Source organism: Bidens hawaiensis, unplaced genomic scaffold, assembly GCF_021521415.1.
Source record: "Bidens hawaiensis isolate Kalapana, Puna unplaced genomic scaffold, B.hawaiensis_p1.1 tig00045633_1, whole genome shotgun sequence".
Lineage (NCBI taxonomy): Eukaryota > Viridiplantae > Streptophyta > Magnoliopsida > Asterales > Asteraceae > Bidens > Bidens hawaiensis.
Window position 1 is genome coordinate 684 of NW_027498141.1, and position 14,591 is coordinate 15,274.

At 31.7% G+C, this 14,591-nt stretch overlaps 1 protein-coding gene and 1 pseudogene across 1 annotated transcript; one reads left to right on the forward strand and one right to left on the reverse strand.

The window, feature by feature from the left end:
* Nucleotides 1-1,606: 1,606 nt before the first annotated feature.
* On the reverse strand, nucleotides 1,607-3,321 carry LOC143595895 (uncharacterized). The gene is made up of 2 exons (XM_077074802.1): nucleotides 2,947-3,321; nucleotides 1,607-1,979 (listed from the first exon to the last, which is right to left on the reverse strand). Exons 1-2 carry the CDS (start codon nucleotides 3,319-3,321, stop codon nucleotides 1,668-1,670), a joined length of 687 nt encoding a protein of 228 aa, XP_076930917.1. The 3' UTR covers nucleotides 1,607-1,667.
* A 911-nt stretch (nucleotides 3,322-4,232) lies between these two features.
* Nucleotides 4,233-12,963, forward strand: LOC143595892 (serine carboxypeptidase-like 51; annotated as a pseudogene).
* The last annotated feature ends 1,628 nt before the right edge of the window (nucleotides 12,964-14,591 follow it).

Genomic DNA, 14,591 nt, shown 5'->3' on the forward strand with positions numbered 1-14,591 from the left:
AAGTTAACGTGACAAAGTTAACAAGTCACATGAATAATTTTTGAAGTACCTTGATGTTAAAAGATTGCATATTTAAGAGTGCGTTTGGTGTAAGCTAACAGGTAACATAGCATTTAAAAGGGTGTAAATTTAGAAGTACGCTATACGTTATAGTTAACGTGACAAGGCTAACAAGCCATGTGGATAGTTTAGGAGTACGCTTAGAGGTAGCATGAGTTGGATTTTAATTGTTAAATTTAGGAGTACGCTTAGAGGTAGCGTGAGTTGAATGTTAAATTTAGAGGTAACATGAGTTGGATGTTAAATTACATTTAGAGGTAGCGTGAGTTGGATGTTAAATTTTAAATTTAAGAGTACGCTTAGAGTAAGCATGTAAGTTCACGGCGTATACGTTTATGTAAATAAATTTAAAGTAGGTCTAGGTAATACGTAGATTTAGGGTGTACAAATTTAGTAAGTTGAGATAGGGTGTTGGTCAATGGACATTCATAAGTTTAACTCGTTTAAAAAGAATCAATTTTTTTTTATAAGCTACCAACAACAAAAAAACCACATGAATGAAAATTTATACTAATTCGACCAATTTATATTTCTATTTGATTTAGGGTGTACAAATTTAGTAAGTTGAGATAGGAGATGTTGGTCAATGGTCATTCATAAGCTTCTCACATAAAAAGAATCAATTTTTTTTATAAGCTACCAACAACAAAGAAAACCACGTGAACGGAAATTTTTCGGCATTTTTTGTTCTATACTTATTACATACCAAAGAAGTCTATTTTTTGTTCTATACTTATTACGTTCCAAAGAAGCCCCTTCGACTTTATTTCCCTTATTATCAATCTCTTCGATTTTGACATGTTTACCTTCAAACACTTTTCGGTTTCGACATGTTTACCTTTCGACTTTATTTCCCCTATTATCGATCTCTTCCCGATAAAACACTTTTCGATTTTGACATGTTCACCTTCAAAAACTTTATTTCTCGACTTTATTTCCCCTATTATCGATCTCTTCTCGATTTCAACATGTTTACCTTCACACTTTTCGATTTTGACATGTTTACCTTCAAAGACTTTATTTCCACTTTATTTCCCCTGTTACCGATCTCTTCGATTTTGACATGTTTACCTTCAAAAACCTTTTCATTTCTCGCCTTCCAAAACAAAAACCTTTTCATTTCTCGCCTTCCAAAACACTTGTTTTCGTTTAATTAAGCGGGATAAACCAAAACACTTGTTTTCGTTTAATTATGTTTCATTGTAGCTGAAGCCCATTAAAGAGGATAAGAGACTAGTTTTTGGATTTTGGAATTACTAAAGTGCAATTGGCCCACTCTGAAATTTAGCTAAACTACTATTTCAATTCTAAACTAAATTATATACATCTTAAGTCAACACTATATCGTATGTTACAATAATATACTACTATATTAACATAATTGAATTGTCTTCCATGGTGTCTTACTATAGTATCTACATTACTTAAAGGTTCTTAACACTATATTAGTATATTGTATTGCTAAGATAGTACACTATTTTTAAAAAAATATAAAGAACTCCACAATAGCAAAAGATAAATAAAACACAACCAAAAGGAAAACACTACAACTACAAGTCTACAACATTAGCATCAACTACATAGTCATCACTAATCTAACATCAAACCTAAGACTTGGTTCCACCCCCATAAGACACATAACTAGTAACAGCCTTACTCCCCTCCGCAATCGCATGCTTCCCAAGCTCCCCGGGCAACACTAACTTCACTGCGGCTTGTATCTCCCTCGACGTCAACGTCATCTTCTTGTTGTATTGTGACAAGGTCGCCGCCACCTCCGCTAGCCTCTCGAACATGTCACCCATCAAATTGTTAATTATTGTCATCGTCTTCGACGATATCCCCAGATCGGGGTGCACTTGCTTTAGCACCCTATGCAAATACCTCTTGTACCCTTCGCCGACTCTACTCTCCCCAAGCTTTATTAGACCCAACAATGGTAATGTTAGTGATAGTATAGGGACTATTTATGTAATATGTTGGCTATATAACTAGGGGTGTTAAACTGGTTATTTGTAGGTTCAACTTGACGTGAACCCGAAAATTTGGCACGAACCAAACCCGACAATCGTGCAACACATGTGAACCCTAACGGCCAAACACGACCGCATATTTGTGGGTTAGGCCGAACATGACCTATTTGTCCTGAAAGTTCTTTATTTGGGCAAATTTTGATAACTAAATTTTTATTTTTATGAATAAAAGTGTAAATTTATATAAAACAATTACATTAAGTTATAGAATATTTTGTATCTTCTTAGTTTTGAGAACAATTACATTTAAAACAAAAGTGCAAATTTATGTAATACATGTAATACAATTACACTTAAGTTATAGAATATTTTGTATCTTTTTAGTTTGAGAACAATCACATTTAATTATAAAATATTAAAATACGTCCAATATTTTGTATCTTTTTAGTTTGTGAACAATTACATTTAAAACAAAAGTGCAAATATATGTAAAACAATTACACCAAGTTATAGAATATTTTGTATCTTTTTAGTTTTGAGAACAATCACATTTGATTATAAAATATTAAAATACGTCCAACCAATTAATTATTAAATGAAACACATTAAAAAAATGGTCTAAACCCGTTAAACCCACTAGCCCGACCGATTTAGCTAAATGGGCTCGTTGGTTCGAGCTGAAACTGACCTGAACTCATTTACACCAAATCCCAACCCACATTAAAAAATAGGTAAAAACACCTTAAACCCGCTAGCCCACATAACTAACCCAAACCCGACGCATTTAACTAAATGGGTTCACAGGTTCAACCTGAAACTGACCTAAACGCATTTATACCAAACCCAAACCCGCAAATTTTTTATTAGGTTCATGCCATGTTTTCGTGTCGTGTCAAATATAATAAACGATTACCTTCCTCCGCTTCTTCCTCTTCCCACCACTTTCGGTTTTCTTCGGTGTCCACTTGTCGGCCTCCCGAACTTTAATTCCTCTCATTTTACCCCTGGTTTTCTTCGGCGTCGGTGTGACGACGTCCTGGACTTCAATCTCTCTCATTTTATGCTCGTTTACGCCGTCGTTTTCTCCGTCTTCCATTTGTGTTTCATCATCATCAATATCCTCATTTAACATTTGTTGAGGGGTTTGAACAGTGACAATTTCAACCTTTTCATTAGACGAAATATCCTTAGTGATCGGTGTGTTGGTTTTTTGATCGATTACTGAGACTTGGACGGTTTCTTGTATGGTTTTCTTGGTGGTTTTGACGACAGTTTTCTTTGGGGCCATTTTATGTTAAAGTGTGTCAAGTGATTGATTATGATGTTTTTGTTGGATTTTGTATAAGTGGAAGTTGGTATGACGTGTTTGGGTTGAAGTGGTGTGGAGGTGACACGTGGAGGACACGTGGGTAGAGGTTGCTGAGTGGAATAGATACGTGTGGTAAAACAGTTAAACGTGAAGAAGTTGTGATAAACATTGGAGTTAATATGTTTCTTTTTATAGAGGTAGAGAACATTAAAAGAAGTGATGTTTTAACGTGATATGAATTTGTCATTATTAGAAAATTTAGAATTATCCTTTTCTTTTTGGGGTTGATAAATTTCTTATTTGTCACCCAACGACAATGGCGAAGGACATATGGGACTCAAAATGTATACAAAACTTTACTAATGAAGGGGGCCGTCTTCAAATTTTCGGCAGAAACGGTTAAATTTACACTACGTATACAAATTTCGGTCGAAAATGGCTAAATTTTACACAACATATAAAAATTATGTCGAAAAGGCTAAATTTTACACTACGTATAAAAAATTTCGACGAAAACGGCTAAATTTATACCACGTATAAAAAATTTCGGACGAAAACGGGTTAATTTACACTAGTGCGTAAAAAAACGGGGGGGGGGGGGGGGACTCCGGACCCTAAGCAGCATTCACCATGGCCCAATGGTCGGATCGTCGAATTAAATAGAGAGGGAGGGATTCGAACCCTTGATAGTAAACGATATCGGTTTTCAAGACCGGGGTTTTCAGCCACTCAGCCATCTTTCCGAAATACAATTTAAGATCTCGTGCATTAGAAGTTATGGTTGTGGACTCGAATCCATTATTATGGACATTTTTTTTTTCGAGTGAAATTCCATGGTATATAAAAGAGTGAAAAAGTGTTTGGTTTTGTTGATTTTTCTAGAGTAATGCATGGATCATGTGGTGGATGTGATGGTGTCTCTTTTTCAAGTAACCGTGGAGTTCGAGTTTTGACAAATTCGTATGTTTAAAAGTAGGATTAGTGTGCTAATGAATTAGTGATTACAAAGCGATTACAAAATAGTAGTGTTCTATGTATATGTACAATGGTATGTTATAACAAACCATTATGCTAAATAACAATAACACTTAATGTCAAAAGGTTTCAAAAGTTTAATCTAACAACTTCTACATATATATTCAATAAATAAGAAATCTTTAAAGTTGTTCATAAATTATAAGCAATAACTATGGACTACACAAAGAACTCATGACGTTATTCCTTTGCCTGCGTGAAGATTTATAGGATGAGTGATCACTCATCCTAAAACTGGTCCCAGTGAACGGTAGTGCTTAATTGTTGAGTTCTTATGATAAATAACTAATATATTCAAAACGTGTTTGATTTATAATCTTTTTTAATATTTATGACCGATGTGAGATTTAACTAATTGTTTTAAAAAAAATCGCGTGTGTTATAATTATATATTAAATAAAGTTGAAAACCGGTTAATTTAATAACCGGTTAGTGGTCAACGGTCAATTAACATGTTAGACCGGTTAATCGGGCACAAAAATCGTAACCGGTACAACTGGTTTCGTGTATAACCGAAAAAGAAAACCAATTTTACAAACAAAATATTTAAAAAACCTAAAAATCGGTTTCGGTGGTTGGTTTCTGGGCCAAAATGTATAACTGGTTACTAACCGCCGGTTTTTTTTGGGGTAAAAACCAGTTAGAAAGGGACCGATTACTAATTGGTTAGAGAATCGGTTAGAAACCGGTTTGGATGTACACCTCTCATGGGAAGTACATTATAATTTGTCAGTCTCTTCATGGGGGAAGAAATAGGATAAAGCTGTGATGGGCCTATATAACCAGCTTGCTTAGCCCATTGTACCTGGGCTTAGTCCAGAAAATTTACTTTGTTAATGGTAGTGCACTAGTGTGGTACCATGGTCATATTTCCCAAATAAATTACACTCATGAGGCGGATTGATGTTCTCTTCAGGGATGTGCCAGGCTGCCAGCCTAACACTTTACGGTTCCATACTCGAGAAATAAAGATTATTCGGTAGACCAGTGATCCGTATGTGATCCGGTTGGCCTTACTTTAGATAACCTCACTGCTCAAACTATTATCCGTTGTAAAGCAAATACACATCGTGGTTCATTTCAACTTTCAACACGTAGGGTGTTAGATTGAATCGGTTGCAATATTTAAATAGATCACGTTATTTGAATTTTGAAATTTTTATGTTTGATTTAAAAAAAGATTTTATAAGTCAGCTTTTAAATCTATGTACATGTAAAAGTTAAAATCATTTGATTGGATAAAATTAAAATCTGAATCAAATTTGTTAAATTTTAAACCAATTTCTGTTAGAATTTAGAGTTTTGAGTTTCATTCCAATTCTAATATTAAACACTCTTCAATTTGATAAAATAGTTTGTTAATATATTTGATTTATAGAAAAGAATTAACTTCACGGTTTAAAAGTTACACAAAAGGAATAAAAACGATATTGTAACAATAAACCTTTATTTCTGGAGGGATTTTTCTTTTTATTGTTTGTTGTAGATTGAGTGTAGAAAGTATATTCATATTTTAAGTTACTAGTTAATTCACACTCAATCTTTAATCTTAACTATAAAACACCCTAAAATCCAACATTTGTTTTACGAAAATCTTGCAAAAAGTTTTATTTATCAGTGAATTTGGTAGGTTTTATATTTCCTTTTGGTGATTTAAAATATATTTAGAAAATTCTTCAATATTATGTATTATTTTTTTTACATATACAAACTGCATTTGTTTGATTTTTTTTTTCAGTATTATGTTGCTTTAAGCTGTGTTTCACTTGTGTTATTCTTTCTTCCACTGTTCAATGGAGGATTGGCTATGGGCTATGGGACTCCAGATGGGTCAGAAAAATGGGGTTATGTTGAAGTCAGGCCTAGTAAGATTTTATACATTTAGTTTTCTTGTTTATTAGATTTTCAAGATTCAGTATTTTTAACATTCTTGTATGTGTGTGTTTGTGGGTGTTTATAATTTAAAATATTTAATTTAAGATTTAACATTCTTGTGTATGTTTGTGGGTGTTTAAACTATAAAGTTTTTCAAGATTCAATCTTTTTAACATTCTTGTGAGTGTGTTTGTGGTGTTTGTTGTTTAAAAGATTTTCAAGATTCAATCTTTTAAGTTTAATATTTGTGTGTGTGTTTGTGGGTGTTTTATAGTTTAAAAGATTTTTAAGATTCAATCTAAGTTATAACATTCTTGTGTGTATTTGTGGGTGTTTAAACTATAAAGAGTTTCAAGATTCAATCTTTTAACGTTGTGTGTGTGGGTGTTTGTTGTTTAAAAGATATTCAAGATTCAATCTTAAAGTTTTAATATTCTTATGCGCGCGCGTGTTTGTGTTTTTGTGGGTGTTTATAATTTAAAATATTTATTTTAAGATTTAACATTCTTGTGTATGTTTGTGGGTGTTTAAACTATAAAGTTTTTCAAGATTCAATCTTTTTAACATTCTTGTGAGTGTGTTTGTGGTGTTTGTTGTTTAAAAGATTTTCAAGATTCAATCTTTTAAGTTTAATATTTGTGTGTGCGTTTGTGGGTGTTTTATAGTTTAAAAGATTTTTAAGATTCAATCTAAGTTATAACATTCTTGTGTGTATTTGTGGGTGTTTAAACTATAAAGAGTTTCAAGATTCAATCTTTTAACGTTGTGTGTGTGGGTGTTTGTTGTTTAAAAGATATTCAAGATTCAATCTTAAAGTTTTAATATTCTTATGCGCGCGCGTGTTTGTGTGTTTTGTGGGTGTTTATAAGTTAAAAGATTTTTAAGATTCAATCTTTTAACATTCTTGTGTGTGTGTGTTTTGTTTAAAATATTTTTAAGATTCAACTTTAAGTTTTAACATTCTTATGTGTATATGTGGGTGCTTAAACTATAAAGAGTTTCAAGATTCAATTTTTTTAACATTCTGTGTGTGTGTGTGAGAGAGTGTTTGCTGTTTAACAGATTTTCAAGATTCAATCTTTTAAGTTTTAACATTCTAATACGCATGTGTTTGCGGGTGTTATAATTTAAAAGATTTCCAAGATTCAATCTAGGGCTGTAAACGAACCGAACGAACACGAACAAAGCCTTGTTCATGTCCGTTCGTTAAGAAAAGAATGTGTTCACGAACGGTTCACGAACACTTACCGAACGAGATTTTGTGTTCGTGTTCGTTTATTAAGGAAATTAATGTGTTCACGAACGGTTCACGAACACAAACGAACACAAATAAAATCAGCAGAGCCTAGATATTGAGAGCGATGTATTCATCAATGTAAATAATGAAAACTTGTAAACGAATCGAATGAACACGAACAAGGGCATGTTCGTGTTCGTTCATTTAACTTTAAAAGACAATGGACACATAATCGAACAAATATTTATGTTAATGTTCGTTTATTTAAAAAGGGACATTTGTATTCATTTGTTTAAAATCTAAACGAACATACATGAACAAATGTAAATGAACACAAACAAACATAAACGAACTTAAATGAAAACAAATTAACAAATACAAAACCTTTAAGCAGACAACCTATCTAGATAATATTTAATTATTTTCTATTAATACTTAAATGAACATAAATAAACAGACATGAACGAACTTAAATAAACGAACATAAACGAACGTTCATGAACATAAATGAATGAACGGAACATGTGTTCATGTTCGTTCGTGTAATTAAACGAGCACAATTTTTTTGTTCATGTTCGTTCGTTTATTAAATAAACGAACATAAACGAACTTACTGCCGAACGGTTCACAACAGTTCACCGAACGTTCGGTTCGTTTACAGGCCTAATTCAAACTTTTAAGCTTTAACATTCTTGTGTGATGAGTGTTTAAACTATAAAGATTTTCAAGATTCAATCTTTTAGCATTCTTGTGTGTGTAAGTGTGCGCGCGCGCGCATGTGTGTTTATAGGTTAAATATTTTAACATTCTTGTATGTGTGTGTTTATTGTTTAAAGCATTTTCAAGATTAAATCTTTTTAAGTTTTAACATTCTTGTGTTTGTTGGTGTTTACGGGCGTATATTATCTAACCGATTTTCATGATTCTATCTTTTAACATTCTTTTATGTGTGTTTGTGGATGTTATAATGCTTATGAAAACAGAAGCTCATATGTTTTGGTGGTACTACAAAAGTCCTCATAGAACTCAAGATCCAAACAACCCATGGCCAGTAATTCTTTGGTTGCAAGGTGGACCAGTAAGTATATGTGTTTATGCAAATTGAACCTTTCTATTCTTTAAATTATGCCAAGAAAAACGGTCGGGTCTAGGTAACGTGTCATAACTCATAACATGTCGTCTTAAAAATGGTATTTTTCGTTCTGATCATAACAAGTTCTGATAAAAATAACGGGTAAAAACGGAATGTTTTATAAATGGTTTATTTGGTCCGGGTGTTAAGACTAAAACAACCAACAAATTTTAAATTGAAGTCCAAAACGGCCAAAACTTAAATAGTTGATTTCACATAGAGGGGCATATCCAAACTGGTTAACCGGTTAGTGACCAGTTAATCGGTTCTCTAATCGGTCCCTCTCTAACCGGTTTCTACCCGGAAAAAACCGGCGGTTAGTAACTGACTAACCGGTTATACATTTTGGCCAAGAAACCGGTTAGCCGAAACCGATTTTAGGTTTTTTTAATATTTTTTTTAAAACCGTTTATTTTTTCGGTTATTGGTCAGTTATACCCGAAACCAGTTAGGGCTTTTTGCTTGAAAATCGGTTAGTTCACTTGCTTGAAAACCGGTTAGTACCCGACCCGATAACCACTCTAACCGGTTATTAAAGGGTCCTGTTAGGGACACCCAAACACCTCCCAATATGCCTCGTATAGGGCTATACGGAGCGTATTGGGTCCTCAATATTGGAGGGTGTTTTAGCAAAAAGGAGGTGTCTCTAGAATTTATTAATTCACATAAATGTAGGGTGGCTCAGGAGTTGGGATTGGAAATTTTGAAGAAGTAGGCCCACTGGACTCTTTCTTAAAACCCAGAAACTCAACATGGCTCAAAAAAGCAGATCTTTTGTTTGTGGTATGTAACATTTAAAATTTTGTAGCATCATTATTATGTTTTTCACTTTATTTACATTATTTGATAATTTTTCGCGGGTTATTACGCGAATAGGATAATCCAGTTGGGACCGGATTCAGTTATGTTGAGGATGATGGGAAGTTTGTGAAAACTGATGAAGAAGCTGCAAGAGATTTAACCACATTGTTAATTGCAATATTCAACAAAGATAAAACCTTACAAAAGAGTCCTCTTTATATAGTGGCAGAATCTTATGGTGGCAAATATGCAGTCACTCTTGGACTTTCTGTTCTCAAAGCTATTAAAGATAAAAAATTAAAACTTATTCTTGGAGGTACATTTATTATGTAATTAGAATTTTCCTAAAAAGATTCCATGTTTTTTAGATTTTTTATTTAAGATTTCTCCCAATAATTTTCCTCTCTTTTAACATGTTGATCTAATATTAAAACTCATTTTTGGAGATATACACATTATTCATATTCTTTAAAATTTTCCCAAAATTTGATCAAAGATTAAAGCTCATTCCTGGAGTTGGAGGTATACACATTCGTAATATTATTTAAGATTTTTCCCAAAACGATCCATATTTTTAAAAATTTTGATAAAAGATTAAAGCTCATTTTTTGGAGATATAAACCTCATCATATTATTTAAAAACTTTCCCAAAAAGATTACATCTTTTTAATACTTTTGATCAAAGATTAAGCTCAATCTTGGAGATTTACACATTCATCATATTATTTAAAATTTTCCCAAAAAGATTCCATTTTTTTAAAGAAACATTGAACAAAGATTAAGAAGAAGACTAGATTCCATTTGTTTTTGACGTATGCAAACTGCTAAAACTTTCAATATAAGCTCTATACTAAAAACACAAATTATCCAGTAACAATTAAAAATATATAAAACCAAATTTTATACCTTTGAACTAGCAAATTATAAAACTTACATTAACAATTTTCTACGTGAATATTTTTTCCTCCAAAAGTTTCTTCAATTGTTTTCGAAAGTAGATAGTTTATACATAATGAATGAAACAAGCCAAAACTCGAGCTTAAAACAACTCACAAGCTAATGACATAAATCTAAACTTTCTACAAACCTTTTTCAACTAAAAACTTTCTATAGACTTTTTATAATCCTTAACTTTCTATAAATTTTTTTCAACTAAAAACTAATAATACTTGAACAATTATGCAAAATTATAATTGAAAAAAAAAATAATCAATTAACAACTCAATTGAACAAATCAATTAACAAAAACTTAATAACTTAATTGATATCTGATGGAAATAATGAGTTTAAAAAAGGTTGGAAGACTATGGTCCAAGTCTGCACCAAGAAGAGGGCGCGCGGACTTTTTTTAATTAAACGTATTCGAAAAAACAAACAGTCTGCAGAGGACAATGTCTGCGCATGGTCTGCGCACTGCAGACAAAAGAGGTCAGGAAGATCTTTTGTAAAAAAACAAACACCACCTAAAGCTCATTCTTAAAGTTGAAGGTATACACATTCATAATATTATTTAAGATTTTTCACAAAAAGATTCCATCTTTTTTAAAATTTTGATCAAAGATGAAAGCTCATTTTTGGAAATATAAACATTCATCCTATTATTTAAAAATTTTCCCAAAAAGATTCCATCTTTTTAACATTTTTTGTTAAAGACTAAACTCATTCTTGGAGATTTACAAATTTCATCATATTATTAAAAGTTTTCCTAAAAATATTCAACTTTTTTAGATTTTTGACTGATTAATCAATTGACTAACCCTCTTCCTTGTACAAAATTGTTCGTTATTGAGAATTATTAATGTTTTTTTCTTTCTTTTACATATATTATAGTAAAAATAATATGTTTGATTTGGTCTTATGTTTAGGAATTGCTCTGGGAGATAGCTGGATTTCACCTGAAGACTTTGTGGTAATTTTATTTCATTTTATTTTGTTATCTTTTAATGCAACTGAGATTTTTAAAATTTCATTATTAACAAAAATGACACTTTTAAACATATCAAACATGAAAATTATTTCTAAATCCTTCAAATTTGAAACAATCAGGCTTCATGGGGTCCGTTTTTGAAGGATGTTTCAAGGATAGACGACAACGGTCTAAACGAATCAAACAGGTTGAAATCATTATTGCTTTAGATCCGTCGGGCTTTATTTTATCTAACAAACCCGTGCCATGAAACAGTCTCGTTGAGAAAATCAAGCAGCAAATAGTGAACAGGAAATTAGAAGATGCTACAGGGACATGGGTTGATCTTGAACATGTGATTGAAGACCATAGCAACAGTGTTGTCTGTTTAAGATTTTACTACATTGACAATATAACAAGTAACATCTTTTTATAAGACTAGCATGATGAAATATGTTTTAAAAACATATATTATTTCAGTAACATTTATGGTTTAAAAAAAAACCCTTTTCTTTAATGAAACAACTTTTTGTATTAATTGTAGGATTTATACAATTTTTTGTTGGATTCGGGGATGGATCCAGTGTCGATGGTAGCAACAGAAGCAATGAGAATGACCTCGAAGAGGGAGGTATTTAAGATATCTTGATTCATTAAAGACTTCTCCTGTTGAAAATGGTGGTCTTGGTCTCTTGATGAATGGTGCCATTAGGAAGAAACTTGGGATTATTCCAAATGATGTGGAGTGAGTTTATATTATATTTTTAAAATTTTAATTAATTCAAGCAAATACCGAATTTATGGATATGAGTTGTGTTATTTGTTTTTTGACAGATGGGGATCACAGGGAGGTATTGTTTTTAAATACTTAGAAGGCGATTTCATGCGACCAAGAATTAAAGAGGTGATATTTGTTATACAGTAATAACAAGATGTTTAGAAATAATAGCTAAATTAACTTTTTTTTAATCATTTATTAGGTTGATGAGCTATTGAACAAGGGAGTTAAGGTGATCATATATAATGGTCAAGTAAGATCCTTCTCTGTGAAAGCTAGCTTGATGTACTATTTTCATAATAAAAAGATATAAAATATTAATTGTTTTCAATTTGATGGTGTTTTTGTAGCTTGATGTTATATGCTCAACAAAAGGAACTGAAGCATGGCTTAAAAAGCTCAAGTAACCCTATATATGGTAATGGTATGTATCCCTTGAAGAATTACTAATTTACCCTTGTGTTTTGTATTCTTTCATGACAAAGGTGGGAAGGTCTAAAGACATTCTTGAGCTTTGATAGAACACCATTTTATTGTGGAGATGATAACAAAACAAAAGGGTTCACCAAATCTTATAAAAACTTACATTTCTATTGGATTCTTGAAGCCGGACACTTTGTAAGTTTTGCATTCACACTCCGTTTATCTCTTATAATGCTCGTAGGAGTTTATTATTTTTTGATTCGTTTGTGAACTGATTAGACGTTGTACTTACATTTTAAAGAAATATTTAAGAATACGTTTTTTCTTATTATGATTTGTAGGTACCGGTAGATCAACCATGTGTGGCATTGGATATGGTGGGTAACTTCACTCGGTCTCATGTGGCTACAAAGTACCAGGACGTGAAGAGATGAACGTCGAAAACAACAAACTAAAAACAATAAAACATTCATAATGCATACAAATTTACATAATTATATGAGAAACCAATATGCTATGTAAAAGTGCATATATAATGGCACTCAACACATATTTCACATTCATAGTGATTTACATAATCCTTTCATGAAGCTTGAAGTTGTCACCTTAAACATTTTTAATCTTTACATTATTAAACATATTTGGTTATGATACATTTACACTTCCTTAATGTTTCACTATTTATCATCTTAGTCAACATAAAGGTATCGTCGTAACTTATAACATTAGTGTCGTCGTAACTTATAACATTAGTTTTCCTTTACTTGCACATCCTATAAACATCTCACGAACTTCACAAACGTGTGAGAAGGTCTCTCGGTAGTAGCAATTCACTCTACAATTGTTCCAAAATACGCAAGTTCATTCAAAAGATAGATTCCTATGATGAAATACTTATAACACCAAAAGTCCTATAATGTGACATTCGTCAATTTTGAGTCTTGTTTGTATTCGTTTTTGTATTTGTTTATTATGTAAACCGACCCGATTTGTAAACCGAAGCTTATGTTATAATCAAAATGATGGATTTATGTTACAATATTGTTTCACACTTGTTGGGTCTTGAAAACATCCTATTTTTATTTGTATTTTTATTTATTTATTTATTTATTTTTTGTTGTTTTGTGTTTTTGTCTTGATCCATTTTGTATGAAAATTCTTGTGTCTCACACCATATATGACCACCAACATTACCCTATATATACACTACCTTTCCTCTTCATTTTTCCTTGCTACAACTCCCAAAAAAAAAAAAAACTCTCTCAAACATCAAAGATTCAAGATTATCTTCTTAAGTGTTCTTGAAGGTTTTTAGTCTTTCATCTTAATTAGTTTATGTAGCCTTATTAATACTTGTTTATGGTTGTGCAACATATATATAATATACACCCCTTGTTTACCTTTGGTAGTTACTTCTCCGATTCCGGTCGGTGAGGTTTCGGACCTCATAAGGCAAGGCTTTATGGAGGACTTCGTGTCCTTGATATATATACATCTATATAACTTGTTCATACATATTAATATTGCTTATTTTAGTTTGTTGGTCATGTTTACAAGTTCCATGGTTATGGGTTTTTAAGAGTCTATGCTTCGGTTTAACCGTAAATAGTTCTAAACCGTAAACCGAACTTTGTTACTAGTTTTGTTAAATAATTGTTTAAACATACTTATTGTTAGATCTAAGTTTCTAAAATCATTTTTACAAATTCTATGGTTATGGGTTTGTAGAATCTTACCTTGGTCTCAACCCGAAACACGATCCGAACCGAAAACCGAACTTGTCATGTTTTGGTTATTTCTTATAATTTTTTCCCTACAAAACGAATATGTAATAAATCAATAATTATTCACTTTCCTTTTACACTATATTTATATAATATCTATATGTTTTTAAATATAAATATTAACATATTATTTTACTACATATTTCAAAATACTTGGTGAATTAAAAAATCAACAACAAATCATGTTTCTTAAATGAAAATTGTTTCGGGTTTTTTATGGAACTTAAATAGGGTCAAAAGTTGGTAAATAGATTATTTGGTACAAATTAACTACATTT

Bases quoted from the DNA above. Each gene is read 5' to 3' on its own strand.
- LOC143595895 (XM_077074802.1), bottom strand. From the start codon at position 3,321: ATGGCCCCAAAGAAAACTGTCGTCAAAACCACCAAGAAAACCATACAA. The intron at 1,980-2,946 runs GTAATCGTTTAT...GGTCTAATAAAG, and splicing joins AGAGGAAGAAGCGGAGGAAG to CTTGGGGAGAGTAGAGTCGG.